Raw genomic sequence first — 22,726 nt, 5'->3', positions numbered from 1 at the left:
TATTTCCTCTGTCAACAAATTTTCTGCTGGCTTTGCACCATTAAAGACATGGAAAACTGGTAATGGTTAGCAACAGGTTGGGGATCTGGCTGTAAAACAATGCATCTATTATATTTTCATCTAACCCATGTTAGGATGAGAAAACAGACACAAAAATAGATGAGAAACGTTCATCCATTTCTCCAACACACATGCACACTATAATAGAAAAAATTTGCTCAGAGTGCTGTACAGTGGGACTGATCCCCAAAATTTGCATGGTTGGGGTGAACTTCTTAACCACACGACCATCCTTTAACAACCAGAATATTTATGGCTTTAGACATGTTGAAATATTGAATATTCATAGACTTCTTATTTGATGTCTCTAAGTTTTCATACAACTGTTATGAATCACTAGATAAACCAGAGTTGTTCTTAGAAGGCAAAGTCATTTAAGGCAGTATTTGGACTGATAATGTACAAGGCTGTAACTCCAGACTGCACTGCATTTTCTATCATCATCATCGTTTAGCATCCGCTTTCCATGCTAGCATGGGTTGGACGGTTCAACTGGGGTCTGGGAAGCCAGAAGGCTGCACCAGGCCCAGTCTGATCTGGCAGTGTTTCTATGGCTGGATGCCCTTCATAACGCCAACATCATCATCATAATCGTTTAGCATCCGCTTTCCATGCTAGCATGGGTTGGACGGTTCAACTGGGGTCTGGGAAGCCAGAAGGCTGCACCAGGCCCAGTCTGATCTGGCAGTGTTTCTATGGCTGGATGCCCTTCATAACGCCAACATCATCATCATAATCGTTTAGCATCCGCTTTCCATGCTAGCATGGGTTGGACGGTTCAACTGGGGTCTGGGAAACCAGAAGGCTGCACCAGGCCCAGTCTGATCTGGCAATGTTTCTACGGCTGGATGCCATTCCTAACGCCAACCACTCCGTGTGTATAGTGGGTGCTTTTTACGTGCCACCGGCACAGGTGCCAGACGAGGCTGGCAAACGACCACGATCGGATGATGCTTTTTACGTGCCACTGGCACGGGGGCCAGGCGAGGCTGGCAAACGGCCACGATCGGATGGTGCTTTTTACGTGCCACTGGCACGGGGGCCAGGCGAGGCTGGCAAACGGCCACGATCGGATGGTGCTTTTTACTTGCCACCGGCACGGGGGCCAGTCGGGGCGGCGCAGGCAACGGCCACGTTCGGATGGTTCTCTTATGTATCATAGGCACTGGTATCACAGCTGCAATTTCCATTGATGTTGATTAATTTCGATGGGAATTTGTTCTTATTCTACCACGTCATTACCTCATGTTGGGAATATGAATGATTACCTTGGCATCACCACCATTATCATTGTTTTAATGTCTACTTTTCGGTGCTTGCATAGGTCACATGAGAATATGTTGGTATAGAGTTTTATACAGCCTGATGCCTTTACTGTCACCTATCCTCACTTGTTTCCAAGGGAGGTAATATTCTCCTTATCTGTCAAACTACAAATAACTCAGACATGTATATATGGAGAAATGGGGGTGGGGGATAAACCCAATATCATACAAATGAGTGTTTTGTTTACAAAGATTGTGCAACATATCTAGACATGTCAATAAGCCTGGACATGCTTTCATGGTGTATGGCAAGCAAAAACACTGTCAGTGAAATTTTTGTTTACAATCAGCAAACAAACACATACAGATGGAGAATTTGAACTCTCTCATAAATATATCTGGCTGAGTAAAAAGTAAGTAACGTTTTGAAACATGAAATTCATCACAATATATTTCAACAATGTGGAAATTTTATTCATCAAAGTACCATTACAATGAACAGATTTTTGCCAATGAATTACAAGTTTGTTTATTCCAGTAACATAAAAATCTGTTGTTCTGGAGCTGATGAACTCTTTGTATACACTTCCGGCATCAGTTTGATTTTTGAACTCCTCTTGCAGGAAACCATCAAGGTGCTTGAAAAGGTGGTAGTCGGCAGGGGAAAAGTCTGGGGAATAAGCTGGGTGGGGAAAAACTTGGTAGCCAAGTTCCCTCAAATTCTGGAGCATCATTAGTGAAACGTGTGGTTGAGCATTGTGATGAAGAATGATTGGCCCTCTTCTGTTGACCAATCTGGGACTGAGGAATAGCAGTTTTTTGTTCCCTCCCTCTCTTTCGGAGAGGCACTGAGCAGCTATACGCACACATACACACATGGCAGTAACTTCCACCTACCGAATTCAATCACAAAGCTCCAGTCGGCTCGAGGCTATAGTGGAAGACACCTACCCAAAGTGCCACGCAGTGGGACTGAACCCGAAACCATGTAGCTAGGAAGCAAGCTCCCTAACCACACAGCCATGCCCGCGTTCGTTTTGGCAATTTCATGGCAGTATGTTTCCGGGTTTTAAGAAGTTATAGTGGATGAGTCCAGCAATACACCACCAGTCACCATAACCTTCTTTTTGAAGAGCTCGAGTTGAAAGAAGGTTTTCAGTGCTTCATTTTGGTCGAACCACTGCGAGGAATGTTTTGTATTGTTGTACAGAATCCACTTTTCACTACAAGTTGCAATATGGTTGAGAAATGGATTGGTTTTGTTACGGAGAAGAAACAACGAACAAATTTCATATCTGTGCATTTTCTGATTTTCATTCAAATCGTGTGGTACCCATTTGTCAAGCTTTTTCGATTTTCCAATTGCATGCAGTTTTCTGGCTAACTTGAAGTTCTTTTGCCAGTTCTCAAGTGGTTTTACATGGATCTTTCTCGACAACGGTCCTTAATTGACTGTCATCGATGACGGTTGGACGTCTACTATGCTCATAATCTTCAAGGCTCAGGTCTTCACTGTGAAATCATTTAAACCATTTTCAAGCTGACCACTCACTGATCATTTCCTCATTAAACATTTCGTTGATATCGCGAGCAATTTCAGCTGCTTTAAGTCCTTTTTTGATGTTGAATAGCAAAATTGCTTGAATAACGTGCTTTGCCAGTTCCATTTCAGATTATTGTAACAACGGTGAAGAAAATATCAATGTTAATTTATTGATGCATTTGGGCAAGTCTGTATTAGACAATTGCAAAAGAAATGTTTAAAATAAATTCAAAACTCTGCAAAAATCCTGTACAAATTCTTCATGGTTCAAAACGCTGCTTACTTTTTACTCAATCTGATATATATATATATATATATATGATGGGCATCTTTCAATTTCTGTCTACCAAATATTCACTCAGAAGGCTTTCATTGGCCTGGGTTTGTAATAGAAAACACTTGCCCATGCAAGCACCATGCAGTGGGGCTGAACCTGAAATCACATGGCTGGAAACAGATTTCTTAACCACACAACCATGCATGTACCAGTGATTTAAAATGTTTGTTTTCTTTCTGTCTCCCATGTGATTCTCTTTTGAAGTTAGTGATAGTCATCTGTTGATGGCCTTTTGACTTTTGTTGAAACAAACTTGTGACATTTTGAATTTCTAGAGTGGTGAAGAAGATCTTGGTGACCGGAAAGAAGATGACGATTCCGATGATGATGATTTGGTCCAGGTTACGATTGGTGACATCAAGTCAGGACCATCTGTCTATGAGTAAGTTGCCATCTTTCTTTTGTAAAGAAATAGAAAATATCTCAGAATTTAACCATAATAGTTATTCTGACCCTGGAGGCATCTAAATCTCTTGGGTGACCCACAGATTCAACATAACAGCTTTAGTAATGTGGCACTCTGTGTATGTGTTTGTGTAAGAGTGATTTTTGTCTCTGATCAAATGTTTGATGCAGAAAACTTTCTATGTCTGATATATTACCAGCATTAACCCTTTAGCATTTAAACTGGATATATCCAGTCAAAATATTTTACTTGTTTTATGTTCAAACTGGCCAGATCTGACATCTCACGCCTACCCTAGAATGTCAATTTGAACATAAACAATCACATCATTGGAATATCAAGGTCACAAGATAATGCAGGATAAATTCAAAATAATGTGTATAAGCAAGCATTACATTTGGCAGAATAATCTGAACACTAAAAGGTTTATTGCATTGGTTCTATTATTCAGAAGAATTTTGCTGTCTTTTAGCACTTGTATTCACATCTTGTCTTTGTTTAATTAACTACAATTAAGTGATACTTAAAAAAAATATTAAACTTTATTCACTTTATTAAAAGCTTTTTATAAAATAGTTTGCTTCCAGTGAGCCATCATAATCATCATTTAACATCCATTTTCACATGCTTGCACAGGTCTAATGGAATTTGATGAGGTAGATTTTCTATGGCTAGATGCCCTTCCTGTTGCCACCCCTCACATGTTTCTAAGCAAGATAATATTTCCCCATGACTGAACATGTTTTCGTGGAAGGCTGGAAACAAATGCCATTACTTGTATGACAGCGATGTTCATTTGCAACCCTCACGATATGTTGAGACAAGAATATGTCTACCATATCCACTTGTGTGCCTTTTGTCGACCTGGGTCTACAGTAGGAAACACTTGCCCAGGGTACCAAGCATTGAGACTGATTCCAAGATCACATGGTTGCGAAGCTAGCTTCTCAACCACACCAAGTATTGTAGAATAATAGTTTGTTCCTAGTCAACTCTTTGACTCAAGTTCAATTCCCAAATGAGCCATTGCAGTCTCCAGACATAGTTAATGACCTCGAAAAACAAAAAAAAGAAATCTTCCAGATTTATTTGCTTTCAATAACAGATTTTCATTAAATTATTTTGGTTTTTATTGGATTTGTTTTGTTTCATGTTTTTTTAAAATTCAATTATATTTATTTATTTATTCATTCCAGGACACCAAGAATTTTCAAACAGGGCACTGGTTATAACAAATCTTCCTCAGGTAATTCATATTGGTTGAATTAATTTCATTGGAAACTTGGATCAATAAACTATCTATAATCTCTGATTGATTACTTAATTCCTTTTAATTCAAGATTTATTTTTATAATTTGCAGGAACGAGCGGCTTAAATAAACCTCAAGGAAAAGGAATTGATTTGGAAGCTGTTGGCACAAATAATGGTGTTCCTACATATGACTTTGATTTTGATAGCCTTCAAGCAGAAGATAAACCTTGGAGGAAGCCTGGTGAGTTATTTCACTCTTTAGCATTCAAACCAGCAATATCTGACCTAAATATTCTACCAGTCTTTTGTTAAAACTGGCCAGAGCTGGCCTCTTACACCTATCCTACAATGTCTTTCTAAAACTAAGCAATCATGTCCTGTAAATGTCTTAGCTACAAGATAATTCATGATTAATTCAAAACAATGGGAATAGATAAGCATTACATTTGAGAGAGAGAGAGTAATCTAAACACTAAAGGGTTAGCTCTTAGTTTTATGATACCACAATAAAAGCACCCAGTACACTCAGTAAAGAGGTTGGCATTAGGTTGGGCATCCAGCTGTAGAAGCCATGCCAGAGAAGACAAGGGAGTTAGGTGCAGTCCTGTTGAACTGACCAACCCATGCCAGCATGGAAAAATGAACTTTAAAAATGATGTGTCTAGGTACTATATTGGTTACAGGTAGGGAAGGAAAGTCATATTATTCTCAGTGACTGGTTTAGCAATATCATTGTAAAGTGCAGTGAAGGTGCATGGCTCAGTGGTTAGAGTATCGGGCTCACAATCATGGAGTAGTGAGTTCTGTTACTTGCTTGAGCTGTGTGCTGTGTTCGACACTTTATTTCACATTGCTTCAGTTCACTCAGCTGTAGAAATGATTTGTGAAATCACTGGTACCAAGCTGTCTCAGCTTTTGCCTTTCCTTTGGATAGCATTGGTGGCATGAAGAAGGGAGGGTAGTATGCAGTGGTTGCTACTGGTCTTCCATAAATGACTTTACCCAGATTTGTACCTCGGAGGGGAACTTTCTAGGTGCAATCTCATGGTCATTCATGACCAAAGGGACTCCTTTAAAAGTACAACAAATAAAACTGAAGGACAATTACAGTGGTCTAAGTTTAGAAAGTCAGTGGGTTTTATCAAAGTTAGTGCAGTTTTGGATAAGATGCAATGTAGGTTTTCTATCAGAAAACTCCAGATGCCTTAGCTTGAAGCAAACCAACTACAAGGAAAGTTCTTTGGTAAGAACACACAATTTTACTTTTGATAGGGACCTATTCTCTGATAGGTCCCTTCAGTCTGTTGTCTGATAGCTGAAAAAATGGGATGGTAGTGAACGGCTTGGGAAGAACAATTCAATCCGTCCCAGCGCAAATATTTTCGTAAGACACGGGATGAGGTGGTGAAGCAGGATCTTCATACATTAGATGTCCCAAAAGCGATAACAAGTGACCGAGACCTTTGATGATGTACTGTGCTTGAGAAGACTCGTCATGGCTTGGAATAGTCGGCGTTAGGAAAGCATCCCACCATAGAAACCCTGCCAGATCAGACTGGAACCTGTTGCAGCTCTCTGGCTTATCAGTTCCAGTCAAACCGTCTAACCCAGTGCTTCTCAAAGTGGTGGTTCGCAGACCGGCGCCAGTCCGCGGGCCATCAGCTGCCATTACGTGGTGAGTTTCCAGAAAGAAAGAGACATTATGAAATGCTTATGTAATATTATATTATTTACTCTTTTACTTGTTTCAGTCATTTGACTGTGGCCATGCTGGTGCATCGCCTTTAGTCGAGCAAATCGACCCCAGGACTTATTCTTTGTAAGCCTGGTACTTATTCTATCGGTCTCTTTTGCCGAACTGCTAAGTTACAGGGACGTAAACACACCAGTATCGGTTGTCAAGCGATGTTGGGGGGACAAACACAGACATACACACACACACACACACACACTCATATACATATATACAACGTGCTTCTTTCAGTTTCCGTCTACCAAATCCACTCACAAGGCCTAGGTCGGCCCGAGGCTATAGTAAAAGACACTTGCCCAAGGTGCCATGCATTGGGACTGAATCCAGAACCATGTGGTTGGTAAGCCAAGCTACTTACCACACAGCCACTCCTATGCCTAAATTTGTTTACAAAATAGATATATGATAAAAAAAAAATTTCCAACTTTTATTATATTTATTATATATATTGTTTCCAGTATAAATTAATATTACTAAGAAATATTACTGGTCCCTGGCACATTGGGGGGAAAAAAACTGCCGGTAAGCCACATCAGATAGTTTGAGAAGCACTGGTCTAACCATGCCAGCATGGAAAGCAGATGTTAAATGATGATATTGATGACAGTAGAACAGTCCCAGTCTGGGTTGAACTGATCTTAACTGGTAAATCCTATATAAAACCGATCCTTTTGGGTTTAATTTAAAAAAATTTTTTTATCATGAATACTTCAGTAAACACACAGCACAGTCTCAATGGCTGTAAGTAAATATACATTTTCTTGGTAAGAAGCATCCAGAAATCTAGCAACAATTTTCCATTAACCAGTCACCAGATAATGCATCTGTTACAGCTAGTACTTCCAGAAAATTGACATTTCTGTTGATTGTTGTTGTTGTTTCTGTGTATCCCAGGTGCTGACATAACTGACTATTTCAATTATGGTTTCAATGAAGACACTTGGCAACAGTACTGTGAGAAGCAGCGGCGATTACGTATGGAGAATCAAACCAACAAAATAATGGTTAGTATTTTCTGTCAACTGTTTTCCTTTGCTTTAGATGGATGATAGGTTTGCAACATTAGATACTTTTATATGATTATGTATATATCTGCTGTGAGCTGAATTTGGATGTTTAAGGCAAGGCCATTCTTCTCTGTAAAAGTTTGGTTGTTTTAAATGTGTGTGTGTGTGTGCGCACATGAGTGTGTGTGTGTGCATGCAAGTGTGTGTGTGTGTGTATGTGAGAGTGAGTGAGTCTGTGTGAGTATGTTTGTATGTATAAAATAGGCTTCCACACATTTCCTGTCTTGTAAGTTTTTCATGTGTATGACTTTAAATTGCATCCAGTATTCGGTCCCTGATGAGGAAGTGCCAGGCTTTTGGGGGTAGTGTGGAACCACTTCTTAGCCACTATTGTTCCTAGGTCTACTCTGACCTGGAGTAGTGGCACCTGTCAGTGTCCCAGCTATGGGTTAAGTTAGCATATAAATAGAAATCATCTGTGAATACAGGAATAAACAGCCCCAGGCCAAATCACGGGTGGCCCCTTGGCAAGGCCTAGCACTCGGTAACTACCCAAGCTAGGGGTCACAGCATGGTGAATGCGAACTATTTCAACAGTAGATATTGCTAGATGCTGAGAGGATGAACGGCGAACAAAGTGTCACTGACCAGGATTAGCCATTTCGGTTAGTGAACTACTACCATCATTTGTAAGTTGTGTTATGTGCAGGCAAGACATTCAGCTGTTAAAACAACCAGCATGAATGATCAGTTTGGGCAAGCCAGCCAACTAGATGACGAAGGTATTTCACTGGCAAATTATTAGTCAACTTGGGGCCATGGTATAAAACACTCACCCAAAGTGCAGCGTTGTGAGATTGAACCAGAAACTATACGGTTTTGAATTAAATTAATCAGCTAAACTTGAGTTTATTGAATGATTGAGGAATGTAAGTAAACCTCTGGCAGGAAGGAATATGATCATGCATACATTGATCTTAGACTTAATTTTTAGTCAGGCTCATTGACTTCCTGGTTTGAGATGAGGTTGTTTACAGAGGTATTTAAGGCGGCGAGCTGGCAGAAATGTTAGCACGCCGGGCGAAATGCGTAGCCGTATTTCGTCTGCCGTTACATTCCGAGTTCAAATTCCACCGAGGTCGACTTTGCCTTTCACCCTTTCGGGGTCGATTAAATAAGTACCAGTTACGCACTGGGGTCGATGTAATCGACTTAATCCGTTTGTCTGTCCTTGTTTGTCCTCTCTGTGTTTAGCCCCTTGTGGGTAGTAAAGAAATAGGTATTTAATCCTCAGCGTGAAAACATGATAGCACTACCTTTCAGCTACTTAAACTTAACAATAAGGAAGGAGATTAAATAATATTATTTAAAATATTATATTTGTCTGGACGGTGGGGATGGCTCAGACAATACAATATATGAACCTAATACTTTGATATTCTTAGCTCAAGTCCTGCCCTGCTGTTTGATGGAAATAAATACCAGGATCATTTTTTATTCCTTGACAAATTTGGCTATTTTTCTAGTCAGAGAAAATCATTATTGTCACTGTATGTTAATTAAACATTTGTCTTTTAATAATTTCTTTATTTCAGGTTCACCATGCTGGTGCTCCAACACCTGTTCTTAGCTCCCGCAGTACACCTGAAGAAAAACCTGCTGCATTAAACAGTAAGATTTCAAAAAATTTTATATATCAATATATATGTGTGTATGTATGTTGTTGCTGTTGTTTTAACCTTCACTTTTCCTTGCTTCCATAGGTCAGATGGAATTCACTGACACAGATTTTCTACAACTGGATGCCCCTCTTGTTGCCAACCCTCACCTGTTTCCAAGCAAGGTGATATTTTTGTGGCTGGACGTGTTATCACAGGAGACTATAAAACAAGGGACACCGCTTGCTTACAAATTATGCATGATGTCAAGACAAGGACAAACAAAGACACCAGCATATGTTTATACACATGCGTACATACATGAAATGCTTCTTTCAGTTTCCATTTGCAAAATCTACTTCATCCAGAGTGCTATATAGAGGGACAGAACCCAAAATCATGGGGTTGAGAAGTGAACTTCTTAACCACCCAGCCATGTCTTAGCCTCCATACATATATCTATATGTGCATGTGTATTTGTGTCTTCTTGTCTTGATATTCTGCACTAATTGTAAACAAACGTTACTAATATACAAACAGTATCATTTATGTTTGTACTCTTCCAGCTAAGTATGTCCAGCCTTTGTGCTTCTCATGTTCAAAGAGCTCGGGGAAATATCTCCTTGCTTGGAAACAGGTGAGGGTTGATGACAGGAAGAGCATCCAGCCATAGAAAACCTGCCTCAACAAGTATCATCTGACCATGCAGGCATGTAAAAGTGAGCGTTGACATCGATCTTTGTAAAATAAAAGCTATAACGACCCAAATATGTTTTGATTTCTTTTGATGTTTTTCTAAAATTGTGATATTGTGATGTTGTTCTGAATTGCTGGTGATTTTTTTTGATGTTTTTCGCAGATGCTGGCAATGCTCCTGTAAGTTTACTGGGTAAGCGAGCTGCACCTCCTCCTAACAGAAAAATGTCTGGCACAATAGACGTGATTGGAACTACAGCTAGAGACTCAAGAAGACCGGCTCAGTCAGCTAACAATAGTGAACCCATACCAACCACAGATTCCAATGATTAGTAAGTAATGTTACACAACCCCAACTCTTTCTTTTAAATTACATATATATTTCTTTACTACCCACAAGGGGATAAATAAGGACAGACAAACGGTTTAAGTCGATTACATCGACCCCAGTGCGTAACTGGTACTTAATTTATCGACCCCGAAAGGATGAAAGGCAAAGTCGACCTCGGCGGAATTTGAACTCAGAACATAACGGCAGACGAAATACGGCTACGCATTTCGCCCGGCGTGCTAACGTTTCTGCCAGCTCGCCGCCAATTACATATATAAACTCTTTTGTCTTTTAAGTTTCATCATCATTTCAATGTTCACTTTTCCCTGCTTGCATGGCTCAGACGGATTTGTTGAGGCAGACTTTCTATGACTGGACACCTTACTTGTTTCCAACCATCACCTGTTTCTAAGCAAGATAATATTTCCCCTTTGCCAGATGTGTTTTTACAGAAGACTGGAAATACAGAACACTTTGTATGGCAGTGATGCTCACCTACGATCATCACAGGGCATCAAGGCAAACATACACACACACACATTGGGCTAGCCAGGTGTTCTCTCTACTGCAAGACACCTGTTTTTGTCTCTCTGTCATACTCTAACCTCACATCACCTGGAGAAAGTCACTACTTCAATACTCCTCTACACATAACACACCTCTTAGCTGGTGCTACCTAAAAAGCATCTAGTACATTCTATAATGTGGTTGGTTTTAGGAAGAGCATCATCATCATCATCATTGTTTAACATCCGTTTTCCATGCTAGCATGGGTTGGACGGTTCAACTGGGGTCTGGGAAGCCAGAAGGCTGCGCCAGGCCCAGTCTAATCTGGCAGTGTTTCTATAGCTGGATGCCCTTCCTAATGCCAACCACTCCGTGAGTGTAGTGGGTGCTTTATACGTGCCACCTGCACAGATGCCAGACGAGGCTGGCAACGGTCACAATCGGATTGTACTTTTTACATGACACCGGCACAGGGGCCAGACGAGGCCAGTCGGGGTGGGGCTGGCAACGGCCACGTTCAGAAGGTTCTCTTACGTGTCATCAGCACTGGTATCACAATAGAAATACTGCCAAAACGGTCAGTTCTGTTTGATGCAGTCTTCTGACTTGCCAGCTCCTGTCAAACTGTCCGCTCCATGCTAGCCTGGAAAGCATTAAAATTTTTTTTTTTTTTTTGTGTTGTCTCTTATAGGCTTTTCTCCTGTTGTTTCTTAATTTCCACTCAGTACCAAGCTTGACATTGCTCGTTTGTTTACAAAATATGTTTACAAAACATGTCAACTATTGTTGACTAAATATTTTGACTGTTATCAGTCTCCTTCCATTCTTTTTGCAACAGTAGCACCAACAAATCTGCTTCAGTTTGTTTATTTATTTATATATATTTTTTTCAATTTTTATATATTTTAGCCGCAAGCCATATCCTGCACCTTCTGGTATTCAACCCCATCATCCCCATTTGGCACAAATTCCTGAATATGGACTACCTCCACCTGGCATGCCACCCCCTGGTATGCCACCTCCAGGTCAGTATTATTATGCAAGCTCAACCTCACACAAAAATTTATTTTAATCTGCCATTTTACGCATGTGTCAACTGGATGTTTCCACTAATCTTAGCAATCACATGGAATACTTTATTAACCCATTCGTTACCAACCCGGCTGAAACCGGTTCTGGCTCTGAGTACAAATGTCTTGTTGTCATAAGTTCTGAATTAAAATCTTCCACCAAACCTCAGTCACAACTTATGTTCCTAACACCAGCTGAATGATAACTAAGTTATTTTACTAAATTCTTTGTTATATTTAAAATTAATTGAAAGAAACAGAGCATCTCAAAATAAATACAGTAACGAAAGTGTTAATGTTAGTACCCAGGTGGACTTTGGTGGGGAAGTGACCTAAACTGTAAAGGATTGCACTAAATAATTACCGGTATTTAGTAGTTGCTTTCTAAATTCTGTTTTCAGATTCCATCTGTGTGTTCAGGGAAATATTGTGTGCATAAATTAGTTAAATTAACTGCATCAAGGATGGCTGCGTGGTTAAGAAGTTTGCTTTAGAACCATATGGTTTCTGATTCAGTCTCCATGCACGGTGCCCTGAGTAAGTGTAGGCTGGTATATACTGCCATTCTTGGGCAAGTGTCTTCTACTATAACCTCAGGCTGATCAAAGCTTTGTAAGTGGATTTGGTTGACGGAAACTGAAAGAAGCCCATATATATGTGTGTTTGTCCCCTCCACCCCGTACCCACTCCACCGCTTGATAACTGGTGTTGGTGTGTTTATGACCCCTTATCTTAGCAGTTTTTGGAAAAAGGGACTGATAGAAAATGTACCAGGCTTGAAAAATGCAAACAGTACTGGGATCGATTCATTTGACTAAAACCTCAAGGAGTTGCCCCAGCATGGCCACAATGACTGAAACAAGTAAAGGATAAAAGAATATACGAACCCCTAATCACCTGCTTCAGAACCACATGGTTAGGGACTTGGTCCCACTGTGTGGAAGATGTCAGCTAATATCCTATACTGTAGCCATAGGTTGACCAGTGCCTTGTAAGTGATTGAAAAATTCTTTTCTACTCTAGGCACAAGGCCCAAAATCTTTGGAGAGGGGACCAGTTGATTAGTTCAACTCCATTACGCTACTGGTACTTAATTTTATCAACCCTGAAAGGATGAAAGCAAAGTTGACCTCAGTGGAATTTGAACTCAGAACATAAAGACAGACAAAATACCGCTAAGCATTGCGCCCAGCATGCTAACGTTTCTGCCTGCTCGCTGCCCTGTGATTAAGTGGTTGAAAAATTAACATAGCTATTACCATATTGGGCAGTTACTATATTTAATAGCAATTTCCATAATGAGCAGTTACCATTCTTGGCACACATGTTAATGAGTTAGAGAAAATAATGCAGCTAGCATATGTGCCTTTGATACTTTCTTTACATAATATTCTATTAATGTTTGCTTATCTTTCGCAGGTATGCCTCCACCTCCAGGAGTTGCAATGATCCCCCCAGCTTTCCCAGTACCTCCACCTACAACTGATGGCTATGATTGTAAGTATTACACAAACAGCATGTTTCTAATATATCTTTAACGTTATATACTGGGTTGTTGTTTCTCTAGATTGACTTTTGTCTTTAAAACTTTATAAAATTCTTGAAATGGAAGAGCAATTCCCATCACTTCTTATATTAATTCACATCCAGAATTGAGTCTCAGTTCTGTGTAATATTCAAAACCTTGTTTGAGATTCCACCATTTGGTGCTCTCTCACTCTTTAAATCCTATGAACAGCTGACAGTTACTGAGAATGTTTATTATCAACTGTCTCATGTTCATCATCATCATCGTTTAACGTCCACTTTCCATGCTAGCATGGATTGGACGATTTGACTGAGGTCTGGCAAACCATTTGGCTGCACCAGGCTCCAATCTGATCTGGCAGAGTTTCTACAGCTGGATGCTCTTCCTAACGCCAAACACTCAGAGTGTGTAGTGGGTGCTTTTACGTGCCACTGGCACGAGGGCCAGTCAGGCGGTACTGGCAACGCTCAACGGTTTTGTCACGTGCTACCAGCACAAGTACCAGTAAGGCGACGTGGGTAACGATCACGCTCGAATGGTGTTTTTTATGTGTCACCGGCAGAAGTCAACTATGCTTTATCTCCTTCCCGTTTTGATAAAGTACCATTCAAATACTCAGGTCAATTGTAATCGATTAATCCCCTCCCCTTCAATTTACTGGCCTTGTGTCTGAATTAGAAATCCTTATTAAATTTTTCAACAGAGTGGTAGATTGACAAAGTCCCTTTTTCTATTTCTTGTCGCTCTTCACATTCTGAGTTCGAATCCTACTGAGGTTCATCCTTCCAGCGTTGATAAAGTACCATTCAAATACTGCTGTTGGAGGTTATGACTAAGCTCCCCACCAACTCAGTTTGCTCAATCCTCCCAAATTAGAAATCATTAACTTCTCCCAACAATCGGATGGGTTGGCAGAATCAGTTGGGCCTCTGGCAAAAAACCTTTCACTATTTCTTTTGGCTCTTTGTTGTATGAGTTCAAATTCAGCTGAGGTCATCTTTGCTTTCATCCTTCAAGGGCTTTTTTTTTTCCCCAAAATATTTTTTGAATCCTAAGTCTCGAAAGGCCAGTTATCTGTTTTTCTTGGCCTATAAGTGACCGAGACTACATTGTTCCCCTCTTGAATGAGATGCCAACCCTTTGCAAGGTTCAAGGTCAACAGTTTTCAGGGAAGAGGGCAAGTCAATTACATCAACCCCAGTACTTGACTGGTACTTACTTTATTAACCCTGAAGGGATAAAAGGCAAAGTTGACCTTGGTGTGATTTGAACTCAGAATATAAACACCCAGAAGAAATGCCACTATGCCTTTTATCTGATGTACTAACAATTCTGCCAGCTTGCTACCTTATCAAATAAAATAAATAATAAATGCGCCCTTTTAAAGCCTAGCCAGGCTCATGGGCCCAGTTTCCCGGTCTCAATGGTTTATGAGTTCCCCAGCTGTACGGGACGCCAGTCCATCGCAGCATTACTCATATTTACCACCTGAGTGGACTGGAGCAATGTGAAATAAAGTGTTTTGCTCAAGAACACAACGTGCCGCCCGGTCCAGGAATCGAAACCACAATCTTACGATCATGTTGCTGACACCCTAACCACTAAGCCTCGTGCCTCCACTATCAGTCAAATACTAGGATTAAAATAATCCACTTTACTCCTTCGCTAAATTTCAGGCCTTATGCATGTGTTAGTAATTATTATTTACTCTCTCCATTAAGAGAGATGTAATGGAGTAGAGATAAACTGCTAATTGTTAGTTGGTAACCTTGTATGATTTTATATTTACAACACAAATAGCTTTTGTAGAAGGCTCGAATGTCTTGGAAGTCTGTGGCTTTGTACATATGCAAGAGATATTTTCTTTCTCTTTTTGTGTTTAACCCTTTAGCATTTAAACCGGTCATATCCGGCCAAAAGTATTCTGCTTGTTTTATGTTCAAATTGGCCAGATCTGGTCTCTCACACAAACCCTACAATATTGTTTTAAAAATTAACAGCTACCTCATCAAAATCTCATCACTACAAGATAATGCATGATTAGTTCAAAACAAAGTGGATGAAAAAGCATTAATTTTGGCAGAATAATGTGAACACTAAAGGGTTAAAATACCTGTTGGTATATGTAATCATGCCACAATTGCTCACATGTTAACTCTAACTTACCAATGACTGATGCTACCTGTTGTTATTGCAGAAATAACATCAGACTTGAAATGGTGTTTTCAGTTATTGAAATACATTAAATTCCTTGATTTCTCTCTGATTCTTTTTGTTATTTTTGAAGAATTATACTGTTTTGAAATATTTCATGTTTTTCTTTCAGCTTATTATCAGCCACAGAACCAACCATCTGATCGGTAAATATTTTTTATTATAATTAGTTTGTAATGTATGGCACTGGAGATATTCAATGCAAGCTGTTAACTATGTAATCAATTAAAAAAAAAAAGTGGGGGGGGGGCTTGATGCAAGCGAGGTAGTGTGGTTGAGAAGGTTGCTTCCCAACCTTGTGGTACTAGGATCAGTCCCCCAGCACAGCACCTTGGGTGGTTGTGTTCTACCATAACCCTTGGCTAACCAAAGCAACACCAGTATCTGATTAGCCACTGTTTTTTCTGTATATCGAGACAGAAGTTTGGCTAGCATATGGTGGTAGTGGATACCTGTTACTGATGAAGTGCAAGCATGCAGAAATCACTTGATCTTGCAATTTTTGCCCACTATTAATATTTCTGTGCTTTTTAGCACTAAACATCTGCACCAGATGCTTTCTCGAGATGGATACTGCAGTATTATATTGTTTTTTTTTTAGTATATATTAAGAAGGATATGTAGATTGCTATTTGGTACTAAAACCACTTCCATCTCTAATAACTAATAAAATGGTGAGATATTGTTTGTATTCATAAGGCAACAAGCTAGCAGAATTGTTAGAATGTCAGAAATATTGCTTAGTGACATTTCTTTTGACTCATTTCGTACTGAGTTCAAATCCTGCTGGGGTCTACTTTGTCTTTCATCCGTTTACAATCAACTTACACCCACCTCAGAGTTTCTAGCTTTGTACCAAAAAAATTAGAATTATTATTATACTTGTTATTCATATTCAACCAAGGTTGACTTTGCTTCCCATCCTTTTGGAGTTGATGAATTAAATAGCAGTCAAATTCATCCATTCATTCATTGTTCGACCGTGGTCGAGACATTGGAATTTACCATGCTACGCCAGACTTCACGGTCCATCATGGCATTACGGAGGTCCTGTTGCTGGATGCCTGTCTGTATCCCTGGAGATTACATCAGGGTAGGAGAGTGTGCGCCCTCTAGTATTGCGAGTAGATGGCTTCCAGAGAGAGTAGAAATTACCTCTTTTTCAGCTCTACAACAATGTCCAGCAAACTGGACTCTCTTACCTTTCACAAGAGATGACTCAGGTGGTAGTTTCCCATATATTTGCATTTTGGTTGGATGGTGCTTCCATGGGAGATTTTGAGCTCTCATAAGGAGGCGAGTGTAGGTTCCATCCAACCACCTCTCAAGCTTCTTTGATAACGTCCAGTCAAATACTGTGGTTGATGTGACCAACGAACCCCCTCTCGCGAAATTTCAGACCTTGTACCTATATTCTAAAGGATTATTATACTTATTATTATGTTGAACTCTTCCAAGGTGGTGAGCTGGCAGAATTGTTAGCTCACTGGATGAAATGCTTAGCAGTATTTCGCCCATCACTACGTTCTGAGTTCAAATTCCACCGAGGTCGACTTTGCCTTTCATCCTTTCAGGGCCAATAAGTTAAGTACCAGTGAAACACTGGGGTCGATAATCGATTAGTCTCCCCCCCACCCCCAACGAATTTGAGGCCTTGTGCTTCCAGTAGAAAGGATTATGTTGAACTCTCCAGTTGTCACATTTTATTCAATTATTTTTTACACAATATTTATTGCAGCAATTCTAGCTATGAGGAACGACAGTCGTACAACTACGATAACAACCATCCGTATTCCAATACATATTCAAACCCGCCTCCACACTGGGAAAACAGGTATTGTGCTTAATTATCATTTATTCTTGTTAATAGCTTAAGATTGTAATTAATGACAGCAATTTTAAGAGATTGTTGCTTCCATGCCTTTTTTTTTTCTCTGTAAATGTAGTGGAACTGTGCTTCAAATTTTATTTGTGTTTATCTCTGCACTGCTACAACAGTTTAATATTGATTGGGGAGCAGTTATATTTTGCTTAGGCTACTTCCATAAACTATAGCCGTCTGTCACTCGCAAGTGAATCTAACACGAGCAGACGCAGGCAAGTGTCTCAACCTTCCTTAACTTCACCTAGCAGAACATCAGTGCTGTGACAGTTGGAAGGACAAAATTTCACCAGCAGTTGACTGGTACTTTTCAGTTGAATGAAGCTCCTTGCTGAAAGACACAACACACTGCTCAGTCCTGGGATTGAACACAGGGCCTAATGATTGTAAGCTCAACACTCTGAGCATTAGGTCGTGTGCTATTGTGACTACATATTAAATATTTTATTCTTTTGTTTAAAGTCATCTTGTAATTTCTAATTCAGAATGTAGAGAACAAGGCATTTTGTTTCAGCTATCTTTCCTTTTGGGGACAGATGCCATTTACCAAACTCATTTAAAGTATGATTGTCATTTAGGTTTAAATATCAAGGATGATGTAGAATATCTCTCTTGTAATGTCAAATGGAAAAGATGTCCTGGTGGGTTTTTTTTTTCCTGGAATCTAACCTAATTTAACCACATCATGTGCTGGCCACTTGTTTAATATTGAGATCTCTATGTGAGTGGGACCTTATATAATTTCAGTGGTCAGTTACTCTGTTAAAAGTAGCAGCTAAATCAATCCCTACTGTTTTCTAGATGGATTGGACACATTAGATAATGTGTCCAGTCCATGGCCGACCCAAGTTAATATAATTTCAGTATTAACCCGCTCAGATGTTGGCCCCAAGTATCTAACTTTACTCTCCGCTTGAGCTGTATATGCAACTATTTATATTTTTTGCTTGGGAGCTGAAGGGTAATGATTGAAGGCAAACTAATGGACAGAATCAGCTGTATCTTTTTCTCTGTGTTTTGTTTATCACTGCTTTACCGAAAATCTGGCAGATATGACCTTTAACCTATTTCCACTAGAAATTTCTATCATATCTCTTGAAATGTATCATTTCTTCTTTGCCATATTTCTTCATTTTTATTTGCTTGTCTCAAAATGACAACAATAATAATAATGTCTGATTTGTCACTCTACAGGCATCCCACAAGTCAGTCCACTCACAGGTTTGTTTATTCTTTATATCCTAGACAGACTGGCTGAGGGTTTTCTAAAGTAAAGCAAAAAAACTTAAGCATTAATAATGGTTATTTCAGAATATATATCAACTTCTACCTAGCTTATATTTTGCATGTTCAAAGTTGCAGTGGTTTGGCTTTAAAAAAAAAATAATAAAACGCTAGTGTAGTCCCGGCTTGCTTCCCCTGCCCCCTTTTTTGTATGCCCTCTTACTTTCACTGCTGTTTTCTTCCAGTTTTACTGACTTCGAAATTTGAAAGGAATAAGTTTTCAACCCCCTTTTTTCTCTTAAAAAAAAAAAAAAGCTTAAATTTTCCTTCACTGTCATAATTTTCAAATTTCTTAAGCCAACAGCATCAAAAATGATGCTTCAGAACTTTCCTCGTAGAGCCTATATTCTTTTAGATAGGTAAGGGATCTATCTGGATTACGCCTGATGCATCCTTTACCCAGCAGGTAAGAATTAGCAAAAGGAAAAGTGTCCAACATTAAAACACGGTCCCAATAATATATTCATCTAACCCATGCTGGCATGGAAAAACAGCCATAAAAATCAAATGAATGTAATGACACTCCTCTGCAACTTAAATGATTTGAGAACTCTTTATCTTAAATATATTTTGCTGATATCACCATTTAATGGCATAATTTAAGCTATCCTATATTTCAAAATAAAATAGTAATGTTCATCTTAAACCATGCCAGCATAGTTATAAATGCAATCAAGACAATAATTGAGCAAGCGATAATGGTAAAAAGTTCTTTTGTAAAGTAGCATTCTTAAAAGGTCTGTAAACTATGAACTTGTTTCACCCAAATGTAATTTAATTTTTGTTCAAATAATAGAATTTTTAAAAAAGTCGGTACTGTGCTGTGTTGTTTTCACTATGCTCAGATTCCCTGGCCCTCCCGCTCAGTTATTCTAACATTGTAAAAACTGCTCTAACAAATTAATGTACGTTTCATTTTCACTGTTTTGCCATCAATAATCTTTTCTTGTAATTAGAAGCAACAACTTTGAGAGGTGGGACTATAACAGAGACCGCAGCCCTCAACGAGAATCTGATTATAACAGGTGACATTTGTATTTTATTCTTGAACATGCTTGAACATTTTAAGAAAAACAATTTTAGTTAGAATGCAAAAATCCTATTTTATTCCACCAATAAACTCCCAACATGTAGAATTTGGAGTTTTTATTTATAAAAATAGTCACAGATTAGAAATGAAATTGGCAGTTTTAAGTGTTTTTTTTTTTTGACTGACTTCCCTTGTGAGAACTTAAGATTTACCTATATATTTAATTAGGTCTTCACAGATTTTAGTAGTATATTTTGTAAACATTGTGCTAGTTTTATTATAAAAAGCAAGTTTAGGAGAATATTAAGTCCAAATAAAATTTAGTATAAGAAGTGGGGGGTGGAAAAAAACTTGAAGGCTTATTAATTTTATTTGTACAACTTGTCTCAAAATTATTTTGAATGCAGGTTTCTTTTTCTTGTTATAAAATTTTGCTATATATTTAATTTGATATTTATTTCTGTTATTATGAGGAGTGGGTACCGCCGTGACCGTGAAAGAGAACGGGATCGTGAGAGAGACAGGTCTTGGTCAAGAGATCGTGAACGCACTCGAGAACACAGACATAGAGACAGAGAAGACAGGCACCGTTCACGCAGGTAAGGAATACTTTTGATGATTTGGTCTTTTAAGAAAGGGAGCTGACTTTGATGGCGTTTCGCTGTCCTGCTAAAATTATCTCGTTTGTCTTTTAAATTTTAATTGCTAAAAACATTGCCTTTCTTGTTGCCGTAGGAAACATCGGGATGAAGAAGAGACAAATGAACATCACCGTTCTAAACACAAGAAAGCAAAGAAGTCAAAACGAGAGAAGGAAGAAGAGGGTAATGATAGCTCAGGCTTAGCTGTAGGAGGAAATGTCCCTCCTGAAGATGTTCCTTGAGGACAAAAAAAGATGTATATCAACACGTTTCTTTCCAAAAGTTATTTCCTAAAAAAAAATTATAAAAAAAAAAAAACATCGAACATGATGTTATCTCACTTGTTTTTGTAATAAAAAAAAATAATTTCAGATTTGTTATGTTTGCATTATTTCTCTGAAGTAAATATCTGGGCTTTACTTCTGTATAAAGTTACTTTAGTGATTCTGCATTTTTTTTTTTCCTCTTCTATCTATCCTTACGTGTTTTCAGGTTAAGTTGTCTCCCTCCCTTAGTAGACTGCATATTCTAGGGTTATTGTAATGTGTTGGTCTGGAGCTTTCATCAATGAATAGTCAAGCCGAACATAGTATGTGAACTAATCAGCATTAAATGCAGGTTATTTTATTGACATTGAAAGTTTTTGTTTCATTATTCACTGGGAAAACTGTTGGCAGGAATTTGCTGGTTGACTGGTTCTCGTAGTGGTTGTGGTGGTTGTAATAATCTTCAGAGGTATCATTCGACGAAACCATTTGCAATCATACTTATCAAACTTCCCATGATGTCCGAGTCATCAACGTGGCGTCGCCGTCTGCGGCCTTCTGGAATATACAAGGGAAAAAAAAAACGTTTATTATTTATAAAACTGAAATAGAAATAGTGTGGCTACTAAAATAGGGAAACACGGAAAGCAGTGACTGGAAAGTAAATTTGTTAGGGAGAGGAAAGGGGTTTTGTTTCACAAGATAGGATAAAAATAAGCTGTAGTGTTATGAAGCTCAATTTGCAATCACAGGGCTTTGGGTTCAGTTCTGCATTGCCTTGGGTAAGTGTCTTTTGCTATAGTTCCAGGCAGCTCAATGCCTTGTCTAGATGTCTTTTTTTCTATTCTAGTAGGTGGGGGGGGGGCAGTCGATTAGATCAACCCCAGTACGCAACTTGTACTTAATTTATCGACTCAAAGGATGAAAGGCAAAGTCAACCTCTAAGTATTTTGCCCAGTATGCTAACAATTCTGCCAGCTCTCCAGTTAATCCATTAATCAAGATGGGGGTGGGGAACAAAGTAAGAGTTTTCTAATAAAAGTAAAGAAGTCACATGATGAAATATTAAGAACAGGTGTGGCATTGCTTGACTTCATAGAAAATATGGGTTAAGTTTTAACAAGTGACAGTTACATAAGAAAGCAGTTAATTGAAATAGGTGCAGGCATGGCTGTGTGATTAAGGAAGTGGTTTCAGGTTCAGTCCCACTTTGTGGCACCTTAGGCAAGTATCAGGCGGACCTAGCATCGACTACATTTGAATGGTGCTTTTTACGTTCCCCCAGCATGGGAGCCAGTCAGGGAGCACTGGCCACAGCTATGATATTGGTTTCTCTTAACTGGGCCAGACATGTATCTTCTGTAAAAAACATCTAGCCATAGGGTAATATCTTGCTTGGAAACAGGTAAAGGTTGGTGACAGGAAGGGCATCCAACTATAGAAAATCTGCCCAACAAGTTTCACTCAAGTCATACAATAGTGGGTATGATGATTTAAAATTAAAGAAGTATAATAAATGATAGCCATAAGAGAAAGCAGACACAGGCATGGTACCTTAAAAAAGTGTCATTTATATTTCTTTATTGCCCACAAGGGGCTACACACATAGAGGACAAACAAACGGATTAAGTCGATTATATCGACCCCAGTGCGTAACTGGTACTTAATTTATCGACCCTGAAAGGATGAAAGGCAAAGTTGACCTCGGCGGAATTTGAACGTGCTAACGTTTCTGCCAGCTCACCGCCTTACCTATAACCTGACCAATGCCCTGAGTGGATTTGGATAGAAAGTGGGTGAAAGCATGTGATATTTATGTGTGTGTGTGTTCCTCGTCACCACTTGACAACCAATGTTTGTTTGTTTGTTTGTTTACATCCCCATAATTTTGTAATTTGGCAAAAGAGACTGATAGAATGAAAAACATGCTTGAGTCAACTTGTTCTCTTAAAACTTTCAAAGCACTCTAGTAATTGCCACAATCCAATGACCGAAA

At 39.1% G+C, this 22,726-nt stretch overlaps 2 protein-coding genes across 8 annotated transcripts in view; one reads left to right on the top strand and one right to left on the bottom strand.

Annotated features, from left to right (window-relative positions):
- LOC115218243 (pre-mRNA 3'-end-processing factor FIP1) overlaps positions 1 to 20,835 on the top strand; it is a 28,454-nt gene extending 7,619 nt beyond the window's left edge. Inside the window, exons 4-17 of one of the 4 annotated variants that reach the window (XM_029787976.2) lie at positions 3,481 to 3,587; positions 4,808 to 4,857; positions 4,973 to 5,104; positions 7,511 to 7,620; positions 9,219 to 9,294; positions 10,141 to 10,309; positions 11,725 to 11,840; positions 13,305 to 13,382; positions 15,740 to 15,773; positions 17,366 to 17,461; positions 18,704 to 18,730; positions 19,750 to 19,818; positions 20,300 to 20,422; positions 20,559 to 20,835. In XM_029787976.2, the coding sequence (XP_029643836.1) occupies positions 3,481 to 3,587; positions 4,808 to 4,857; positions 4,973 to 5,104; positions 7,511 to 7,620; positions 9,219 to 9,294; positions 10,141 to 10,309; positions 11,725 to 11,840; positions 13,305 to 13,382; positions 15,740 to 15,773; positions 17,366 to 17,461; positions 18,704 to 18,730; positions 19,750 to 19,818; positions 20,300 to 20,422; positions 20,559 to 20,706 (1,335 nt within the window). In that variant the 3' untranslated portion in view covers positions 20,707 to 20,835. Of the gene's footprint in view, positions 1 to 3,480; positions 3,588 to 4,807; positions 4,858 to 4,972; positions 5,105 to 7,510; positions 7,621 to 9,218; positions 9,295 to 10,140; positions 10,310 to 11,724; positions 11,841 to 13,304; positions 13,383 to 15,739; positions 15,774 to 17,365; positions 17,462 to 18,703; positions 18,731 to 19,749; positions 19,819 to 20,296; positions 20,423 to 20,558 lie in introns of all 4 variants that reach the window. The other 3 variants (XM_029787975.2, XM_029787978.2, XM_029787977.2) reach the window with 3 other exon arrangements.
- A 216-nt stretch (positions 20,836 to 21,051) lies between these two features.
- The window catches only part of LOC115218242 (inverted formin-2), a 228,402-nt gene continuing 226,727 nt past the window's right edge, over positions 21,052 to 22,726 (bottom strand). For all 4 annotated transcript variants that reach the window (XM_029787971.2, XM_036508345.1, XM_029787974.1 and 1 more), the window contains one exon: positions 21,052 to 21,288. In XM_029787971.2, the coding sequence (XP_029643831.1) occupies positions 21,203 to 21,288 (86 nt within the window). In that variant the 3' untranslated portion in view covers positions 21,052 to 21,202. The remainder of the gene's footprint in view (positions 21,289 to 22,726) is intronic.

Source organism: Octopus sinensis, linkage group LG13 (genome assembly GCF_006345805.1).
Source record: "Octopus sinensis linkage group LG13, ASM634580v1, whole genome shotgun sequence".
Taxonomy (NCBI): domain Eukaryota; kingdom Metazoa; phylum Mollusca; class Cephalopoda; order Octopoda; family Octopodidae; genus Octopus; species Octopus sinensis.
The sequence above is the reverse complement of the archived record's forward strand: the minus strand, read 5'-3'. Positions and strand labels throughout refer to the sequence as shown.